This window comes from Neomonachus schauinslandi, chromosome 10 (assembly GCF_002201575.2).
Source record: "Neomonachus schauinslandi chromosome 10, ASM220157v2, whole genome shotgun sequence".
In the NCBI taxonomy this organism is placed as follows: domain Eukaryota; kingdom Metazoa; phylum Chordata; class Mammalia; order Carnivora; family Phocidae; genus Neomonachus; species Neomonachus schauinslandi.
In genome coordinates, this window is record NC_058412.1 from 39,037,115 (window position 1) to 39,056,397 (window position 19,283).

Genomic DNA, 19,283 nt, shown 5'->3' on the forward strand with positions numbered 1-19,283 from the left:
CAGGTGAGGCAAAGAGAGGTAAAGAGTGTCTGATCAAGCTGGCTGGCCTTGGGCTGGTCTCCAAGAGAGAAGTGGTGAGGTGCTCAGCATTCTCCCTGCAGCTGTCACTACCACCCATCCCCCCCAACCTCCCCCTCCTCCCCCCCGCCACGCGCAGCTGCTCTGCTTGGCCAGCCTTGGCCAATCCACTAGATTTAGAAATCTCAGTGACAGCTTTTCCTCCAATATTTTCAAAATGCTCCCGTGTCCTCACCTTAGAATAACCTGGAAACATTTTTATGGCAAATCCCTTTGGAAAGTATGACGGCAGAGTCCCCCCTCCACCCCCACCTTTTCCCTTCCAAGATTTCGCTTCTGACCTTTGTTACCCCGATACCACATTTTTTCCAGCACCCCTGCCCCCACCGGGGAAAGAACACAGACATTTCCAAACCCTGTTGGGAGCTGTGCAAACTATTGCAAAAAAGAGAGACAAAACTCTCAGATGACGTAAATACATTTGGCTCAGTGTCTAGGATCTTCCTTTTTTTTTTTTTTTTTTTTTAAAGATTTTATTTATTTGACAGAGAGAGACACAGTGAGAGAGGGAACAGAAGCAGGGGGAGTGGGAGAGGGAGAAGCAGGCCTCCCGCCGAGCAGGGAGCCCGATGCGGGGCTCGATCCCAGGACACTGGGATCATGACCCGAGCCGAAGGCAGACGCTTAACGACTGAGCCACCCGGGTGCCCCTAGGATCTTCCTTTTTAAAGCGGAACCGGTATTACTGGCACATGACTGCGATGCTCTGTACCTGAAAGGAAATTCTGAAGGCAGACCAATTTCACTGAGCTCACCGAGGAGTCAACAAGTCCTAAGGCACAGAAATGTCGCAGACGCATTATACACATTCAGCTGTGTTGAAGAAATAACATGCCAGTGCTTTAAACTCCTTTTAATTCTTGAATTTGGGGATTCACTAATATTTATGCCTTAAAAAAATTGTATGACATTTCCTCTCCAGAATCAAGGGAAGACTCCTGAGGTATGGAAAGGGGCACTCCAACTGCAGGTTCTGATCCTTGCTCTGCCACCACAATGATTTAGGGTAACTTACTTCTGCTCTCTGGGCCTCAATTACCCATCTATGATACTAGGGGGTAATCACTATTTCCTTCTTCTCGGACAAGTGGAACAACCTAAAGATGTTTTGCCAGTCCCCAAACACACTCCCACGCTGCCCTCGTGCAGTTCTCGAGGTCTCAGGGCCCCAGGAACTCTGAACCCTGGTCGGCCTGGGGGGTTGTGCTGGAAAGTGAAGCACGTGACTACGTAAAGCCCCTCCATTCACCGGCTCCGCAAGCACCAATCCTACGCGCAGTAAAAGCCTACAATCAGTCCAGCTGTACCTTTCGTTCCTTCACCAGCTAACCGCACGCAGAGCTCAAGTGAGCTGTGGGTGCCCGACACGCCGACTCCTCCCAGGCCAGCAGCCGGGCAACGTCCTGCTGGCGGCGCCCGGCTCCCCCAACCGCTCTGGGTGGAGGGGGTCGCGCGTCCAGGGGGCGGGGCGGCAGCGGGACCCCCCCCCCCCGCGAGCTCCGATTGGTCTCTCCTGTCCTCGTGACTCCCGGTCCCGCCCCACGTCCCTCCTCCGCATCCGCGCGGGGGAGCGGACGGTCCGGTGCTGAATGGGCGCGAGCGCGGCGCCGGGGACGGGCGGGGGAGCGGGGCCCGGGACTGGCGGCCGGCCGGCGCCCCCTCCCTAGCATGCGGGCGAAAGCGGCTGGCGGCGCAGAGCGGCGTCCCCTGCAGCTGCGAACCGAGGCGGTGGCGGCGGCACCTGCCGGCCGAGGTAAGTGGCGCAGCCCCCTTCTCGGCGTAGTGGGGCCCGCGGGCTGGGGGCGGCGGCGGCGGCGGCGATCAGTCCCTGCCCCTGCCTAGCTGGGCCCGGTGGCTCCGCCCCTGTCCCCGCGGGCAGCGCCCAGGGCACGGCGCCCCTAGACGCGCCTCGCGGGGGCGCGGGCTGAGAGTCGTGGCCGTGGGCCGCGTGGACGGGGCGGGCGGCGCCGCGCCAGTGTGGACGTGGTGGAGGCGCAGGGGTGAACCGCCAGGATGTCGGGTACAGCCGCAGTGGCCCTTTCTCCCCCGGCTTCCCTCAGCGGCTCGGGGTTTAATTCATTGCTGGAAGCTTCCTAGCCAGCGGAGCTGAGTTAACTCATTTCCCTGGAACGGAATTGGGGGACCCTTTGCAGGGTAACTAGCAGGTCCCCAAACTGCCCATTGCATCCTTCGGAAAGGCGCGATGTGTGGCGTCTGCAGGTAGAAATTCGCCTGTGACCTTGCTTGCCCCCTCTCTGCAGCCAGCCCTACGGGAGAGACACATTTTGGTGATCCTTTGCTTTCCTCTGAATTGTAAGCATGCATTCATTATACGCCGTTATACGTATTATACGTGGGCATGCATTCATTATACGCCGTTAGTGTGTAAGTAACGTAAGGTTTTGCGAGGGCATCTCTCAGAGGAGCCTGGCAAATAGGGGGAGGCGGGATCTTGTCCCTACCCCACACCAGCTGGGTGACCTTGGCCGACACTGGTCCCCATGTGGGGCTCTGTCTCCTGGTCTCTACTGGAGGCTTGAGCTGCTGATGGCTGTGGTCCCTTCCAGGCCTCTGGTTCAGTGGTTCTGACCAAAGAATGTGTTTACCAGTGAAGAGAGTCCTGCAAATCAGTAGATGACTTGAAAAACGAATTTTATGTCCTCATGTCTTAATTCGTGTTCGTGGCCTTTGCTTAATTAGGTATCGTTCTTCTAAAAGAGAGAATAGTTTATGTGCTGCGTTTCATCTGGCACCCTTGGCTTGCCTGCTTGTGGTGCCAAGCAGGGAGCTGGGTGCTGGGGTTACAAAGAGGAAGGAGACTCATCTCCTGCCCTCTGGTGTTTAGCCTCGCTCTCCTCTTGGTTTATAACTGCTAGTCCTCTTCCATAGTGGGATGCGTGTCCTGAAACTGGAAGAGGAATCCATGTCTGAGTGAAGGAGGACAGACTCAAAAACATCATGGGTTGTGGTTTCACTTGTGTAATCCGGAAAGCTTGACAGCTTAGAAGAATGTCTTACATTTCTGGTCTTAGAGCCGGGATCACCTAAATTCCAGCCAGTGCTTGGACAGGAGACGGCTGTGAGCTACAGAGCCCTATAACCAGGATGTCATGAGGATTTTTTCGTGTCTGTCCATTGTGTGAGTGCTGCTGCTTTTGTAAAATGAAATGAACCTTAGTTAGGATCAGTAGCCATTTCTTCCTCAGGCCAGAAAAGAAATGGGTGAGCTGGGAAGGCGTAAGGGGGTTAAGGGAAGAGTAAGAGGGCTGATAGGCATAAATTCCAAAAACTCACGGTTATGACTACCTATTTTGAAGATGCTTATGATTTTGGCACGGACTGCCAAGTTAGCCGCATGCTCTTTGGCAGCAGTGAGGGGAATGTATCTAGCAGGTTGGCTTTTGGGAGGTGAACAGACAATAAAAAGAGGTTCAGAGTTCTCTGTGGGAGTCCATCCAGGTGCTGGGCGGTGGGGCAGAAGTGGTGTGTCTTGGAGCCAGCAGCTCCTGGGAGAAGGATGGAGGTTCATCTTCCACACCCTTCTAGCTCCTGAGGAACGATTTAATCTGAACTGCCTATGGAGGGTTGAAATCGTTCCCAGAGGGCGTGCTCTGTGTCTTTAGTCTAGCTGGGCAGCGTTGGCAGAATAAAACCGCTGGGAAGATACACAATGATGGTACAAACTTCCTAACTGCTGAGAAAGAAGCTAGGGCTGGATCAGCGTGAATAGCCTAAGTTAGCAAAGGTATTCAAAATGGGGAGTGGGGCACAGATCACCAGCCTGGGGTGGGAAGAAGCCATAAATATGGGTGGTGACATGTGGGCTCCCCAAGGAGAGAGATCCAGCTTAAGCACACACGTGGGGAGGGTGGGGCAAGGAAGTTGTATAAGGGAGTGAGAGACAAATGACGTTAGACGGGTCCAAGGACACTACCAGGCTTATCTTACTGGAGAGCTCGTTCTTTCCTTTTCTTTTTCTTTCCTTCCTTCTTTCCTTCTTTCCTTCCTTCCTTCCTTCCTTCCTTCTTTCCTTCCTTCCTTCTTTCCTTCCTTCCTTCCTTCCTTCCTTCCCTTCCTTCCTTCCTTCCTTCCTTCCTTTCCTTTCCTTTCCTTTCCTTCCTTCCTTCCTTCCTTCCTTCCTTCCTTCCTTCCTTCCTTTCCTTCCTTCCTTCCTTTCCTTTCCTTCCTTCCTTTCCTTCCTTCCTTCCTTCCTTCCTTCCTTCCTTCCTTCCTTCCTTCCTTCCTTCCTTCCCTTCCTTCCTTCCTTCCTTCCTTCCTTTCCTTCCTTCGTTCCTTCCTTCCTTCGTTCCTTTGGCATATACAATAGAAAAGTAGACATACTATAAGTGTACTGTTCACAAATTCTCCAAACTGAACACAGCCATGCACTCAGATCAAGAGGCAGGAGCTCCCCATGTGCTCCCTTCCGGTCCCTACCTCCCCGAGGATAACCCGCACCTGACCAAGGATCCTGCAGTGTCTGCCATCTTTCCTCATGAGTAAGGTTTCTGATATTCACTCGTGACACTGCCTCTCGTTGTAGTGTGCTCACTCTCCTGGCTGATTTTGGTCATTGGGTGAATAATATATTACGTATTTATCTGTGCACTGTTGATGGACATTTGGGCAGTTTCCAGCATTTGGCTATCACACATAACGCTGTTGTGACCGTTCTCGTACCTATCTTTGGTATACATTCCTGATGGGGGTATAATAGGTGTGTGATAAAGGGGTCATGGGTTGTGTGTATACTTAGCTTTGGGAGCTGCAGGCAAAGCTATTTTATTCCAATTTTTGAATAATTACATTGTTATTAGTATAGTGATCAATATGGTTATTAAATGGTAATTAGTGGTTACTGTTTATTAGTATAGTGTTAGTACACCCTTCTATTAGCTGATGAGTGCAACATTGACTTTTCACCAAGGAGACAGGCAGGAGTCCTACCAGGAGTCATGATCCGTTTCTACCTGGCTGTGCCCCATATGCTTTTGGCAAGTGCAGTCACCTCCATGTCACCCCTGAGTCAGGCAGCAGGACAGGCTGAGCTGTGGAGAGCCCAAGAACAGTGTTGTCAGGGAAGAATTTCTCTGGCCAAACTGCTTTACCTTATCTCAGCTCTCAGCCTTCTTGCTGCAAACACTTCTGGGAACCTCTTCTCCCTCTGCTTTTGTAATATTGTACTTTCTGTACTTGTTTCTACTTCTCTGACCTGCCTTCTCTGTACTTCTGGATTCTTCTCTGTACTTCTGGATTTCTGTACTTCTGGAATTCCCCCACATCCTAGAGGAGGATGTGGTTCCCCATTTCTTGGTTGGTCTTTTGAGGCCATACAAGGTATTTTAGTTCTCTTCTTACGGCATGGAAAAAATATCCAGGATTAAGTTATTGGATGGCTCACCAACTCCTATAACCTAAGAATCCTTCTTTTCCCTTCAAGTTTTTAGTATTTGGAATCATAATAGTTAAGTATCATATGATATGACTTGATTAATTCAAAGAGAGAAAATTGATAAAAATAACAAATAAAAAAGCTCTACTTTAGTGGAATAATAGTTCTCCCTTTTGAACATAAGGCTGTTTTTAATACTAAGTGTCATTTTCATAATTAAAGGCTTAAATGTATTGAATTCAGAGCAGAAGTAGTTGTTCTATTGTATGTGTAGAATTCCTTCTTCCCTGGCCACCTTTTCTCAGCTTCTGCTTTTTTATCCTCTTCTGTCTTGTCTTCACCTCCTTTCTGCTTTTCACAAGCATCTTGGTCTCCTTTCCTATCTAGACTCCAGCAGCAAGAGAGAAAGACAGAGTATGGTACTTTAACAGGTCTGCCAACCCTCTCCTCTCTTTGCTTGTTATTTTCTGCATTCAAGTCCTTAGTCTTCCAGGACTTGGTGGTTGGTGCAGGCTCCTTGCTTATCCTTTCTCTAGACCAGTGCTGTCCAGTGGAAAGATAATCCAAGCCACACATAATTTAAAATTTTCTAGTAGCTACATTTAAAAATTTAAAAAGAAATAGTACATCAGAGTTTCAGTTTCTGAATAATATAAGAATTTCTAAACTCTTATGCACCTAATAACACAGCTTCAAACTATATAAAGTAAAAAGTAACAGAAGGATAAAAAAAAGTTGACAAATCTGCCACCATAGTGGGAGATTTTAGCATACATCTTTGAGTAACTGATAGAACAAGTTGACTGAAAACAAATAAGGGATTATTCCAACAAACAATAAGCTTAATCACACTGATTATATAGAAAACATGGTCCCAGCAAGTGAAGATTATACTTTGAGTATATACCTGGTCATGATATAAGTCCTAACATATTTAAAAGAATCAGTATCATACAGACCACATTCTCTGAACATAATGCAACTAAATTATATCCGTTTTAAAAGATGCTTTGAAAAATTTGAAAATTTCAGTTTGAAAATATTTAGATTTGAAAGATTAATAATAATAAACATATATGTCCAAACTTGTAAGATGAGTTGTACACCTAAAAAAACTTGTGAGGTGCAACTAACTTGGTATTTAGGAGGAAATGTACAGTCTTGATTGCTCATATTAACAAGAAAAATGGCAAAAAGTAATGATTTAATTAGCTAAAGTAAGAAGTTAGGAACATAACAATTAAAATAGATCCAATGAGGGGTGCCTGGGTGGCTCAGTTGGTTAAGTGTCTGCCTTCCACTCAGTTCATGATCCTGGGGTCCTGGGATTGAACCCTGCATCGGGGCCTGCTTCTCCCTCTTACACTTTCCCTGCTTATGCTCTCTCTCTGTCAAATAAAAAAAAATTTTTTTAAAGTAGATCCAATGTAATAGAAAAAAGGAAACTTTAAAAAAACAGGTGAAATTAATATATATATTTTTAAGTAGGCTCCACGCCTAGCATGGAGCCCAGCTCAGGGCTTGAACTCATGACCCTGAGATCAAGACCTGAGCTGATATCACGAGTTGGACGCTTAACCTATTGAGCCACCGCGGCACCCCATGAAATTAATTTAATTTTTCAAATAAGATTTTATTTATTTATTTGAGAGAGAGAGAATGAGAAAGAGAGAGAGCATGAGAGGGGGGAGGTTCAGAGGGAGAAGCAGACTCCCTGCTGAGTAGGGAGCCCGATGCGGGACTTGATCCCGGGACTCCAGGATCATGACCTGAGCCGAAGGCAGTTGCTTAACCAACTGAGCCACCCAGGTGCCCCTAATTTAATTTAATTTTTTAAAGATTTTATTTATTTATTTGACACAGAGAGATAATACAAGCAGGCGGAGCAGCAGGCGGAAGGAGAGGGAGAAGCAGGCTCCCCACTGAGCAGGGAGCCCGATGCAGGGCTCGATCCCAGGAGCCTGGGACCATGACCTGAGCCGAAGGCAGACGCTTAACCAACTGAACCACCCAGGTGCCCCTGAAATTAATTTTAATAATATATTTTAGTTAACCCAATATGTCCATTATATTATGAAATTAATATAAAAATTGTTAATGAGCTATTTAAATTCTTTTGTTCATACTAAGTCTTCAAAGCCCGGTGTGTATCTTACTTATATAGAGCACATCTTGATTTGGTTTGGCCACATTTGAAGTACTTAACGGCCACATGTGGCTAGTGGCAACTGTGTTGGACAGCACAGCTCTGCATCTTAGCCTGTAAACATTGAGCTGATTTGTCTTGATAAAGGGGGCAGTCAGAGCTAACTCTGGTGGTGAGGTTCACTTGTCTGCCAAGCAAATAATAGGATCATAGGAATCTAGCAGTGTTTTTTGGTTGGCAAAGAGGGAGTGTGCTCTTTGTGAAAATCTTGTTAAACTCACCCCCCCTCCCAACAAACCCACATGCTACAACACATAGATAGGACAGAAAAAAAGATAAATGCTCTCCTGACTCACTTTATCCTCACTTGTTCTAGACATGTTTTATATATGTATGTCACGTTTTTTTATATATGTCATTTTATATATTTATATATGTCAACTCACTTAATTTTCACAAAAGCCATATGAGTTTGGTGTCATTATTATCCCCATTTTACAAATGAGGATTTTGAGGCTCAGAGAAGTTAAGAAACTAAGAAACTATATGGGGCAGAACCTAGAGGAAGTGTCTAGGGGGCATTCTGACTCAGGCCGTCTGACCTGGAGATGGTAAGGAGGCAAATGCATCCCTCCCATGCCTGAGAACAGCTCCTGTCACCATTCTTGAGGAGGTCACCTGTGGTGGCTGAGATGGCTCTGTTCCCTGTCCAGGTTGGTGCGTTCCCGGCACACCATCATCACTCCCCTGAGTCTCCACCGCAGCCTCCTAACTGGTCTTGGGGCACAAGAGGACTTCCCCATCTCCATTCTGACCTCAGGAGAGGTCTCTCCAAAATCCAATTCCAGTTAACTCCCTGCCCCCCACCCCCACCCTGTTGCTCCTTTTATCTTGGGATAAAATTCCAACCTGCCATGGCATGGCCTGCTTCTTTTTTCCAGCTTCTGTCAGCACATTATTCCTTCCTGGGCCGGACCTTCAGACACTCCATGAGAAGTTTTCCCCTCGGTGCCTGCTGTCCCTGCCCAGGTGACACCTGCCTGCCCACATCCACCAAGTCCTACTCCTTCCTTCCCAGGAGGACCTTTCTAACGCCTTCCCAGACACACACCCCTCCCCAAATCTAAGACATCTTGCAGCGCAGCCCTCATGTCCCATGTAGAATAAATTAGAAAGAAATACTATGAAAATAATGACACTGGTGGTAGATCTACTTGTCTGATTTTTAAAATAAGATTATGAGAGCCTCTGGAGAAGACACTATGTCCGTGTTGCTAGTGCTGTAGCCCCAGGCCCATACTCCAAGCCTGATTAAAACTGCTTATGTGAGTGGTAGTGTGCCTCCTTAGGGGCCTGCCCAAATAATGGCTTCCCAAATATTTGGAGTAAAGAGTAAAAGGGATGTGTATGGGGTGTAAAAGGAAAGTCTCTGTTTTAGCCATGCCTCTTATAGACCTAAATTTGTATTGTTGGTTTTAAGAGTTCAAACATATTTCACTTGTTCTGAGCTTAAAGTGGCCCAAACAAAACTTTCCTTTTCCTTCTATGGGATTGTTTCCGCTCCTTCAGTCTCAAAACTGCCAGGGCCTGCCAAACTTCGGGTTCCAGTTGTGGTCCCTCCAGTTCCTTTTCTAGGGCCATTACTGCCTTCTAATTTGGGTTGTACGTGACTAGTCTGCTTCTCCTAGGACAGCAAGGCTTATCAAATCCTGGATTATTGCGTGAACTGCCTATCGAATCCTTCACCTTCCCTTCCCTACTCACAGTGGATCCCTGAGGAGTATTGCTCAGGTCTGGATTGGTGATGTCTCTTCATAATGCCAGGACTTAGGAATCCGACCCTTTTGTGTCTTTTTGGGGGCAGGGGAGGATCTTGGTTCTTTTAGAGCTTGCACGCACACTTTCCCATCATCTCATACCCTGTGTCTCTCATTTTACTCAGGTTTGGGGGTAGGTCCCCATGTTGGAGCCTGTTTATGTTGGGTCCCAGAGTTGCTTTTGTTAACTGTCAATTCTACTGATTTTCATTTTCTCCTATTTCTTATTCAGTCCAACTACTTGTATTTTCTTTAAATCAAGAGGGAAATCTTCCGTTAAAAAGGTAGTTTCTAGGGGCACCCGGGTAGCTCAGTCGGTTAAGCGTTTGCCTTTGGCTCAGGTCATGATCCCAGGCTCCCTGCTCAGCGGGGAGTCTGCTTGTCCCTCTCCCTCTGCCCCTCCTCTCCCACTTGTGCTCTCTCTTGCGTGCTCTCTCAAATAAATAAATAAAATCTTTTTAAAAAAGGTAGCTTCTAGGTTTTGCTTTGTTTGTGGTATTCATGGGCCCACCACAGACTTGTTCTCCGGGAGCATATTTTGCATGTATAATTTGCTGCCACAGGGCCCCCCCCGGAAAGCTATTATGTAAGGTGTTTTCTTAGAGCTTGGAGGGACCCAAAAAGGAGGGGCAGTTCTATGAGCAGTTTTCCTCCGTTTACTCCAGCGTCATGTCTCATTCCCTCTGGCCTCCTCCTCTGAGGGGTACCCCCACCTCCGCCATTAAATCATCTCAGAGAATGGTGGAATGGTGGCGCTGTGTGGCGCCCTCTTGCATGGGCTTTGCTTTTTTCCTTCCCATTACTGGCCTGAGTTTGTTCGTGCAGGCTGGATCTCAGCTGACTGGGCGCTGGAGGAACAGCCCCTGCTGGCTCGGTCGCCAAGTTCCCTGTGGCATCTTCCTCCACATCTCATGATCAGCCTCCTCCTCACTGCCTCTGCTCTGGCTCGGCTCCCCCATCACCCCCAGCTGCGGCGACCTCCGTGACCTCTCCCTTGACCACCCTCTCCCTTGGCTTCCTTCATCCCAGTGTGAGCTGGCCACCCGGGCTCCAGAACCACTTAGGGCCGCCTGGCGCCCCCCCCTTGGGGCCCACTTGGAGGGCCTGGTTCCTTCTCAGCCCTATCTTCTGCCACTCTCCAGGTCCCCTGTGATGGGGCCTGAGCCTGCCTCTCTGGGCATTTTGGCATGGCCTTCTTTCCATCTGGAATGCCTGTTCCTCTCTCCTGTCTCCTCTGAAGTCTTGCCCGCCCTTTAGGGACTCATTTGCCCATCACCTCCCCAGGGAAGCCTCCCTGCTGTCTGTGATGGAGGTGACGGTTCCTGGCTGCCCCTCTGTCGTGGCGCTATTTGGTGTTTGGGGTATTAAGGTATTTTTGCTTTTCCTGGCTGGATTATTCATTTAAAGAAGAAAGGGGCCGTGCCATATTTATCTTTATATCCCCAGTGCCTGGTGCTTTATTAAATGTTTATTTAAAGGATTATTAGAGAAATAAAGCAAATTATCCAACAGTACGCACCAGCCCTCTGCAACTGGGCTCTGCAGGAGAATTAAGCCCTACTACTCTAAGGCAACCATCATAGGTAGTGAATTAACTTCTCTTCTGTGCTTCTGGAATGATTCTAGTTATAGTCCGTCCTTGGGAGAACTGAGAAAATAGGTATTCAGATCCTTTTCTGTTGGGCCTAATTCTCCAGTGGAACCCAGCTTAAAGAAGGCTGGTGTAGACAGCTTGATCCACGTCCTGATAAAAATATACATATGCCAAGAGCAAAGACTGACGGAAGATAGACCAGAATGTTAACAGTTGTAGATAGATATCACCGAGTTGTAGTATGATAACCAGGACGTGATTTCAAAATGTTCTTTCTGCCGTTAAAGAATTTCTGAAGTTTCTCACTTTGTGATAATAGAGCTGTAAAAAAAATACTTCTTGAATAAGCCAAGTCAGAGTTCCTAAACCTGACTGTGGCTCATCTAAGGCAGTAGAGAGTTGGGGTGTTTGTTTCCAGGTACACCTCCCTGCGCCATGCCGCGGCACGCCTCGAATCACCGAGCTGAGCCCCTCAGCATTGCCCCCGGAGAATCGGGCCTTGGGGTGGGGATGACTCTAGCCGTCAGCTCTCTGGACGTGGGTGTCTCTTTTTGCTGCCACTGGACACCTTGTGAATTGAAGGGCTGAGTTTCCGGCAGGCGTGGCTCACCAGGAGAGAGACTAGCATGCTCATGGACACTCACCTATATTCTCAAAAGTAAATTTAGCGGTGTTTTTGTTTTTTCTCCTTAATTGCTAAGAGTGAACTTAACCCAGGGTTATTTGAATTAAGTCTCACATGCTAATTCTTGCTCATGAATCACTGCTTCAACCAGCCCTAGTTTTTTCCCTGAAGTTTGACCTTATTTGTCCTCACACAGGATTTTACCCTTACTGGGGCAAGAATCCACCGGTGTGTGCTGAAATAGGTATTTGATGAGGAAGAGGGCATTTACTTTGTCTCTAAGTGTCGTCCATCAAGTTACTTATTAGTTACAAAGGAAAGATAGTAACTTGACAGTGGAGAAACCTGCCTTCCACCACTTCAACCAATTGATCAAATTTAACATCACCATCAGCGGGACAGATCAACATCGTATGCCCCTTGAGAAAATGCATCGAGAGGAGCCCAGCATTAATCTGTGATATTTCAGCCAAAAATGTATAACTTGAATCTAATCATGAAGTAGACAAATCTCAACTGAGGGCCATCCTACAAAAGAACTGGCCTGTACTTTTCAAAAAATGCCAAGGTCATGAAAGATACAGCAACTATTTCAGGGTGAGGGAGGTTGAAAAGATATGACAAATGAATGCCACACGCGAATGCTTTTTGCTCTAAGACCATTATTGGAACAACTCAAGAAATTTGTATCAGGTCTTTAGATGGTATTGAAGTGACAACAACTTCCTGATTTTTATCATTATATTGAGGTTGTGTGAGGGAATATCCCCATCTTTACAAAATACTAAAATATTTGGCGGGGGGGAATATGTCATGTTTTCAACTCCTTTCAAACAGTTAAAAAGGTAACGTGCATATTATATAGAATGATAGAGAGCAAATGTGGTAGGTTGTTAACAGTTGGGGAGTCTGGGTGAAAGTTATATGGGAATTTTTTGTATTGTTCCTGCAATCTTTCTGTCATTCTGAGGTTATGTCGAAAAATAGAGTTTAAAAACTCAGAAGCCTGCAGGTCGTCGTGCTATGGCCAGTTTAGCAACAGAAGGCACATGGGGGCTTTTCAGGGGCTCTCCTTTCCGTGGTCATTAATGAAGTCATTTTCCACCACACTGAACTCTCTTCACCATTGGCTTGGCCCCCCCTGGTATGGGCGGAAAACAGGGTGGAAGTGCATTAATAGAGCAGGTTCGGCTGACAGGAGGCTTGCTTTCTTCCGGGGTCTGCCGCTCCTGTTCCAGAGACTTCACTCGGTGGTCCTCAGGTAGCTGGTCCACCACCAGCTCTGGTCCACGCATTTAACTTGGTTTAGACTTCACTCCTGCTCCCACCCCCACCCCACCTACCACTGTCCTGGAGAAGAGGCTTCCCAGGCAGAATGTAACTTCAGAAATATATTTAAACACAGTGGAGAGTGTTGATGCATGAGATCAGCGCACTTCACCAAGATGCTTTGGTCTAGCACTTGCCAGCAAATAAGGCATTGGGCCCTCCGAGGGTGCGCTTTGCCCAAGGCCTTGGCACCAGCCCATTAAAGATGGGCCTCCCTCCTGCCTTGACAGACCCTCGGGTTGTATGTTTTGGCAGAAATCCTGCATTTACTATGTTCTGCGTGAGGAGGGGATCCTTTTCCAGCCCCCACTGCATTTTATGCCATTGAGGGCCACCTTCCATGCTGTGGCTGGAGTCTCTCCTGGGGGCGGGGGGCGGGGGACAGGGGCAGTGCTTGGATTCCGAAGGGGAGCTCTGAGTTAGGGCCTGAGGAGGGTGTGTGGGTGGGTCTGCCTATCAGAATTTGCAGAGAGGAGTTCCTGGGAAACTGTCCAGCCCCAGGGAACAGAATATGATAAGAACACTGAAGCTTCTGTTCCTCCTTGCTGTCTGTCTTTCCCTTCCAGCCCTCCTTTCCCGGAATTTCCTGTCCCCCAGCCCCCATTCCATTTTCTCAACTCTGTGTCCGTCCCCCCCCACTCTCTCTTTCCCTTTCTATTATTTTTTTCAATCCATCTCCCTCCACTTATTCCAGCTTCCTATTTCTCTCTCCTAAATGGTCATAATGTGTGAGGGTCCATTGAATCAGCTAAGTTTTATGTTTCCTGTTCTTACTTTGAAAAGCAGGTGAGACTCATAAATTTTAGTGGAAGAAGAGGCAGTAGAAATGTTCTCATCTGAACCTTCTTTTTATGTATTAGCAAACATCCTGAAAGGTGTGACTTGGCCATTATCAAACTGCCTAACTGTTGACTATTGATCTCTTTCCTCTCCTCTTAAAAAATAAAACAAAACAGATCCAGCTGCCCCTTTTACTTCCCACGGTGATGGGTGGGACAGTCATTTGACTTGGTTTATCTCCCTTCCCCAACACACACACACACACACACACACACGCACAGTGATTCCCATCCCTGTTCTCCGTGCATCAGGCATGCTCTGGACACTTTGCAAATGCCCAGTGATTGTGATATCTGGACCCAGCGAAGGATCTGGTTTTCACGTCTGCCTCTTGTTAGGACCATGGTGACTTTGGGTTAGCTGTTCTGCAGGGACCTGGGTGCCTTCAGCAAGGGTTTGGTGCCTTTTCTGTGCTAGGTATGTTGTAGGTCTTGAGGTTATAGCAGTGAATGAAATCGCCAGGCCCCCTTTTCTAGGAAGCTTATATTTAGTGGGGAGAGCAGACAGGCAAATATGTATGAATGGTAATGAGTGCTGTGAAGTAAAGCAGAAGTGAATAACAGGGCTCAGGGTGGAAATACTATTTTACAAGGAAGGTGACTTTTGAACAAAGACCAGAATGAAGAGGGTGAAGAAGAGAGCCACCTGGAGGTGGGGTGGAGGCAAATGAAGACCCTAAGGTGGGGTGGGAGTGGGAGCAGGAGGCCTCTAGGCTGAAGGGGAGTGAGGAGGAGGGCAAGAGGAGAGAGAGGTGGGGAGGGGGAGAGGGCTCTGGATTTGACCCTGCAGGAGGCGCTGCCCTGTCGACATCTTTGTCACTTCAGTAAAATCTTGGAGAAATACCATGTGTAGTTCCTGGGCATGTTCTAATTTTGGAGAATGTTTATGTATTCCAAGGACTCAGAATTAATTGCCTTAGCACTTTAAAAAAAAAAAAAAAGATTTTATTCATTTATTTGAGAGAGAGAGAGAGCACGAGCTGAGGGAAGAGGGAGAAGGAGAGGGAGAAGCAGACTCCCCCCTGAGCAGGGAGCCCGATGTGGGGCTGGGGCTCAATCCCAGGACCCTGGGATCGTGACCTGAGCCAAAGGCAGCCGCTTAACGGACTGAGCCACCCAGGTGCCCCTGCTTTAGCGCTTTTAAACATGTAAAAAACCAGCAATTGAATGACAGTAACGATGTACTCTCAACCTTAGAGGAATACTGGTTGATTAGCAGGAGATTTAAAAAGCCTATCTCAGAATCACTGACGTGCTTGCATTTTGGTTGGTGGTCAAAATTAGTAGAGTGTGGACTGCATTCATGAAGCAGCACTTCTATTTTTCATTTCAGAAGACAGGTTCTCATATAACTGCACAGTTTGTAGAAGGATCTGAAAATCTTTAGGCTAAAGATGTAGCCTTAGAGGGGCGCCTGGGTGGCTCAGTTGTTAAGCGACTGCCTTCAGCTTGGGTCATGATCCCAGGGTCCTGGGATTGAGCCTCGCATCGGGCTCCCTGCTCGGCGGGGAGCCTGCTTCTCCCTCTCCCACTCCCCCTGCTTGTGTTCCCTCTCTCTCTGTGTCTCTCTCTGTAAAATAAATAAATAAAATCTTTAAAAAAAAAAAAAAAAGATGTAGCCTTAATCTGTTGTTAATTACAGCTATGAGGCACTTGCTGCAGAGTTTTTCAAAGTGCCACACCCACATAACTCCGGGGAACTTGCTTAAAATGCACATTTGGCATCCTTCCTTGGTCCTACCAGGTGGGACATTCTGGGGGTGAGGTCTGGGACTCGCATCCTTCACAGCGCCCTCCAGTGGTTCTTGGGGCCTGGTCAGCTTGCAGAACCACTGGCCAGGGCAATGGGGAGGCATTGATGATTTATTTATTTATTACTATTTACTTAAACAATAGACATTCATTTCTCAGTTCTGGAGGTCGGGGAGTCCAAGATCAAGACACTGGCAGATCCTGTGTCTGGTGAAAGCCCCTTCCTGGTTCTCACCTGGCGGAAGGCACTGGTAAATTCAGTTGCACAAATCTAGAAGACTGGAGATGACTGGGTGTGGTCTCAGCAGCAGAGTTCAAACCTGCACTTCCTTTGTGGTTTTGAAATCACGGGTGAAATTTCATATTCCTAAAAGACAAGTAAGACACTGCCTGCCCAGTAGAACCAGGAAAGGACCGTGCAGTTTCCCCCCTTCAGTGGTGGGAGTGGAGTGGGGTGGTTAAAGGTGCTCTGCATGGGTCACTTGGATCCAGGAAGGAGTGCGCGCCTTCCATCCCCACGCACACCTAAGAGCTCCGCTCTGCAGGCTGGTGCTCTGCCCTCCCGGCTCTGTGAATGCAGGCCTGTGCCTGTCTGTTGGCTGGCACGTCGTACAGGTGAGACATGATCATTTACCTTGATGAATGAGGTTTCGTCAGGCCAAGCCCCCCAAACCAAACATTAAGAAGACTAGATACTGAAGCTCAAGTATCTTCAATTTGTAGTCCACAGTCTTTGAGTTTTTAGTTTTTGCAGTGAGTTTAATAACCCTTAATACTTCAAATGTGGAGATGTTTGGAATTTTAATATAGACAGTGATTTTATTCCAGTGGATAAAGCTGGGGGCAGTTTTGCCCCCCCCGGGGGGGGACATTGGGAATGTCTGGGGACAGCTTTGGTTGTCACAGCTGGGGGAGGGGGAGGACCAGGGATGCTACTAAACATCCTACACGAGACACCCTACATGAGATTGTCTTCTACATCAAAGAATTACCCAGTCCCAAATGTCAGTAGTTTTGAGGTAGAGAAACCTTGCAAAAGATCAATTGCATGCCTCTTTTTTTTTTTAAGATTTATTTATTTGATAGAGTGTGTGAGAGGGAGGGACAGAGGGAGAGGGAGAGAGAATCGCAAGCAGACTCCCCACTGAGCATGGAGCCCAACGTGGGGCTCAACCCCATGATCCTAAGATCATAACCTGAGCCGAAACCAAGAGTTGGATGCTCCACCAGCTGACCACCCAGGCACCCCCAATTGCGTGCCTATGTGTGTTACATCTTAGGATTCTAAGTGAGCTTTCATACAAACAGAAATTTCCACAGCTAGAACTGGTTTGGAATTAGCCACCTAGATTGTCTGCTTGGGTGGACGAGGAGGACAGATTGACTTCTGGAATCAGTAGGAGAGGAGTAACATGTCACCAAGAGCTCTGGAAGGTACAGGTAAGGCCCTGGACTGGTGTAGTCTTGAGCTTTTCTGGCTAAAACGCTGCTCCCCTACTCTCCGCTGCCTCTCCCTGGAGGGTGAGGGTAGGAGAGAGTTGAGTGTAGAACTTCACTTGGACCCACTGCTCCCCAGTTCCTGGCCCCCAGGCCTGCCATGTTTGTCCTGTGCCCACAGATGGGCCTTGGCAAGCTGGCCTAGGGAGTGAGCTCTGTGACTAAATCGTGTCTGTGTCTGTGCTGAACAGTGTCCTTGCTCCCATGGCCCTCCCCACACCGCTTTGGATACATTCCTGTTATCACTTCCCTCGACCTTGGGTTTCTAGAAGGTGGGGACTCATTCCAGACTCAATCTGTCAGGCCATCTCTGCATTCTCACAGAATCAATGAAATGGACTTTTAGAAATCACCCTTTTTGGTGCGGGCACCCATATTACTTGTTTAGGGTAAAGCAATTTAAAATGCATTTTGCATAGGAACTAGCATGCTGCTTTCTTAAATAATTGGAATTTCAGACTGTGCTGAACCCAGGCATGGTATTGTCACATCAGAGTTACTGATTTTTGCTTAATATTTCCTTTTCTGATTTCCAGCAGTCCCTCCTGTGCTTCTTCCTTTCCTCCCCAGCCCCTTGAAGGTGGGCTTCCCGGGGTTAAGACGGCCCTGCACTTTGTTCTTCCCCTTGGGGATCTTATCTCTTTAGAGCAGTCTTAACTACTACCTTTATCCAGATGCCCCAGGACCTCCTCTCGGTCGTGGCACATCCTACTGTTGACTACTGCAGATCCCCCCTTTCCTTCCTTACCGACAGAACCCTGATCTTGTTTGGGGAAGCAGCCGGCCCAGCTTGTCCAAAGTTCCTGGCTAACTCTGCAGCTGGGGGTAGCCACGTGCTGTCATCTGGCCAAAGAGATCTACATGGAGGCCTGTCCATTTCTGGAAGTTTTCCCTCTCCTGATATAGGTGCTTCCCCTTCCTTTCCATCTCATCCCTCTTCTGCTTCCTGCCTGGACTGTGGGGCGGAGGTTGGCCAGGTACTGAGGCTGGAGGAACAGAGGCTGGTGGGAGCTGGGGACATCGGTGGTGTACCAGAGCCACCACACCAGCCCTGGCCTGCTTGCCCCTGGACTTGCTGTTCTGTGAGAAGAAGAAACCCCCGCTTGGCTAAAAGCCATGATACCCAGGTTTCTGCTACCTGTAGCCAAGGGCACTCCCTGACTGATATTCCAGGTGAGATTCCCCCCGACGGCCCCAAGCCTGGGTTTTCATCTGTCCCCAGGACTTAGCAACCTGAAGGCCCACAGTACTTTGGGACTCGGCAAGGCCAAACTGATCTTAGTGACGCCAAAGCTTCCATCCGTGTGACCTCTCTCTCTAGAGCACTCCACCATCTTCCCTGTCACTTGAACTGTCTTGCCTCCTGTGTGCTAAGCACCTTGGATCCATCCCAAGGCCTGTCGGTGCTGCAGCCCAAGCCCTTCCTCTCCCCCGGCCCCCCCACCCCCGGCTGCCGCCATCTTTGCTGCGGCTGAGAACGCTGTGCTGGCTCCCCAGCAGCCTCGCATCTCAGCCTCTCCACCCGCCCTTCTGCTATCCCTGCTGCTTTCCCTGTGATTCTCCTGCACGTTTCTTGACCCCTCTTGAATAAAGCCCTCAAGGGCCTCTGGTGATCGTCCGTGACCGTCTGTGATCTTCCATACATTGACCTGCTGACCTAATGGCCTGTATTAGGTCGGGTTCGGTAGAAGCAGAGCCTGAAACAAGACGTCAGGGGCCCCTGGTTCATTGAGGGGGCTGCCAGGAGAAAGGGCACCAGGTTGGGGTGGGGGAGGGAGGGAGGCAGGGAAAGGAGCTGAGCAAAGCTGTGCTCCCAGCTGATCCCTCAGGGAGTGCTGGAGCTTAAATTGTTCTCCCAGGGTGATCCCACCTAGAGGCCAGAGGGCTAGCCTTTTGTACCTCCCCGGTCAGCTGTGGGGCAGATGTGCAGAGCGGGGCCTGACGTGTGCTCTTGGCAGCCAGCACCCACAGCCCAGATACGGCATCGGCCCTGGGACGTCCAACAGGACCACGGTATTGCCTTAACTCCTGCCTGCACCCCTACCCCCATCCCATGCCATACTTTCTCAGCTGTACCCAGTCATTTGCTGTTCCCCAAATTAACCAGGCCTCTGTGCTTTGCTCATTCCATTTCTTCTGCCCACAGCGTACCTCTTCCCTCCCCACCCAGCTCCTCTTTGCCATGCTCTCCGCTCGTGCTGTGCCTTCTCACAG

General features: G+C 48.6%; 1 protein-coding gene across 2 annotated transcripts in view; it reads left to right on the forward strand.

Moving 5' to 3' along the window:
* The first annotated feature begins 1,563 nt into the window (after window positions 1-1,563).
* Window positions 1,564-19,283, forward strand: part of ST3GAL5 (ST3 beta-galactoside alpha-2,3-sialyltransferase 5) — a 49,510-nt gene continuing 31,790 nt past the window's right edge. Inside the window, exon 1 of one of the 2 annotated variants that reach the window (XM_044919137.1) lies at window positions 1,564-1,831. In XM_044919137.1, coding sequence (XP_044775072.1) covers window positions 1,747-1,831 — 85 coding nt within the window. In that variant the 5' untranslated portion in view covers window positions 1,564-1,746. The remainder of the gene's footprint in view (window positions 1,832-19,283) is intronic. The other variant, XM_021697316.2, reaches the window with a different exon arrangement.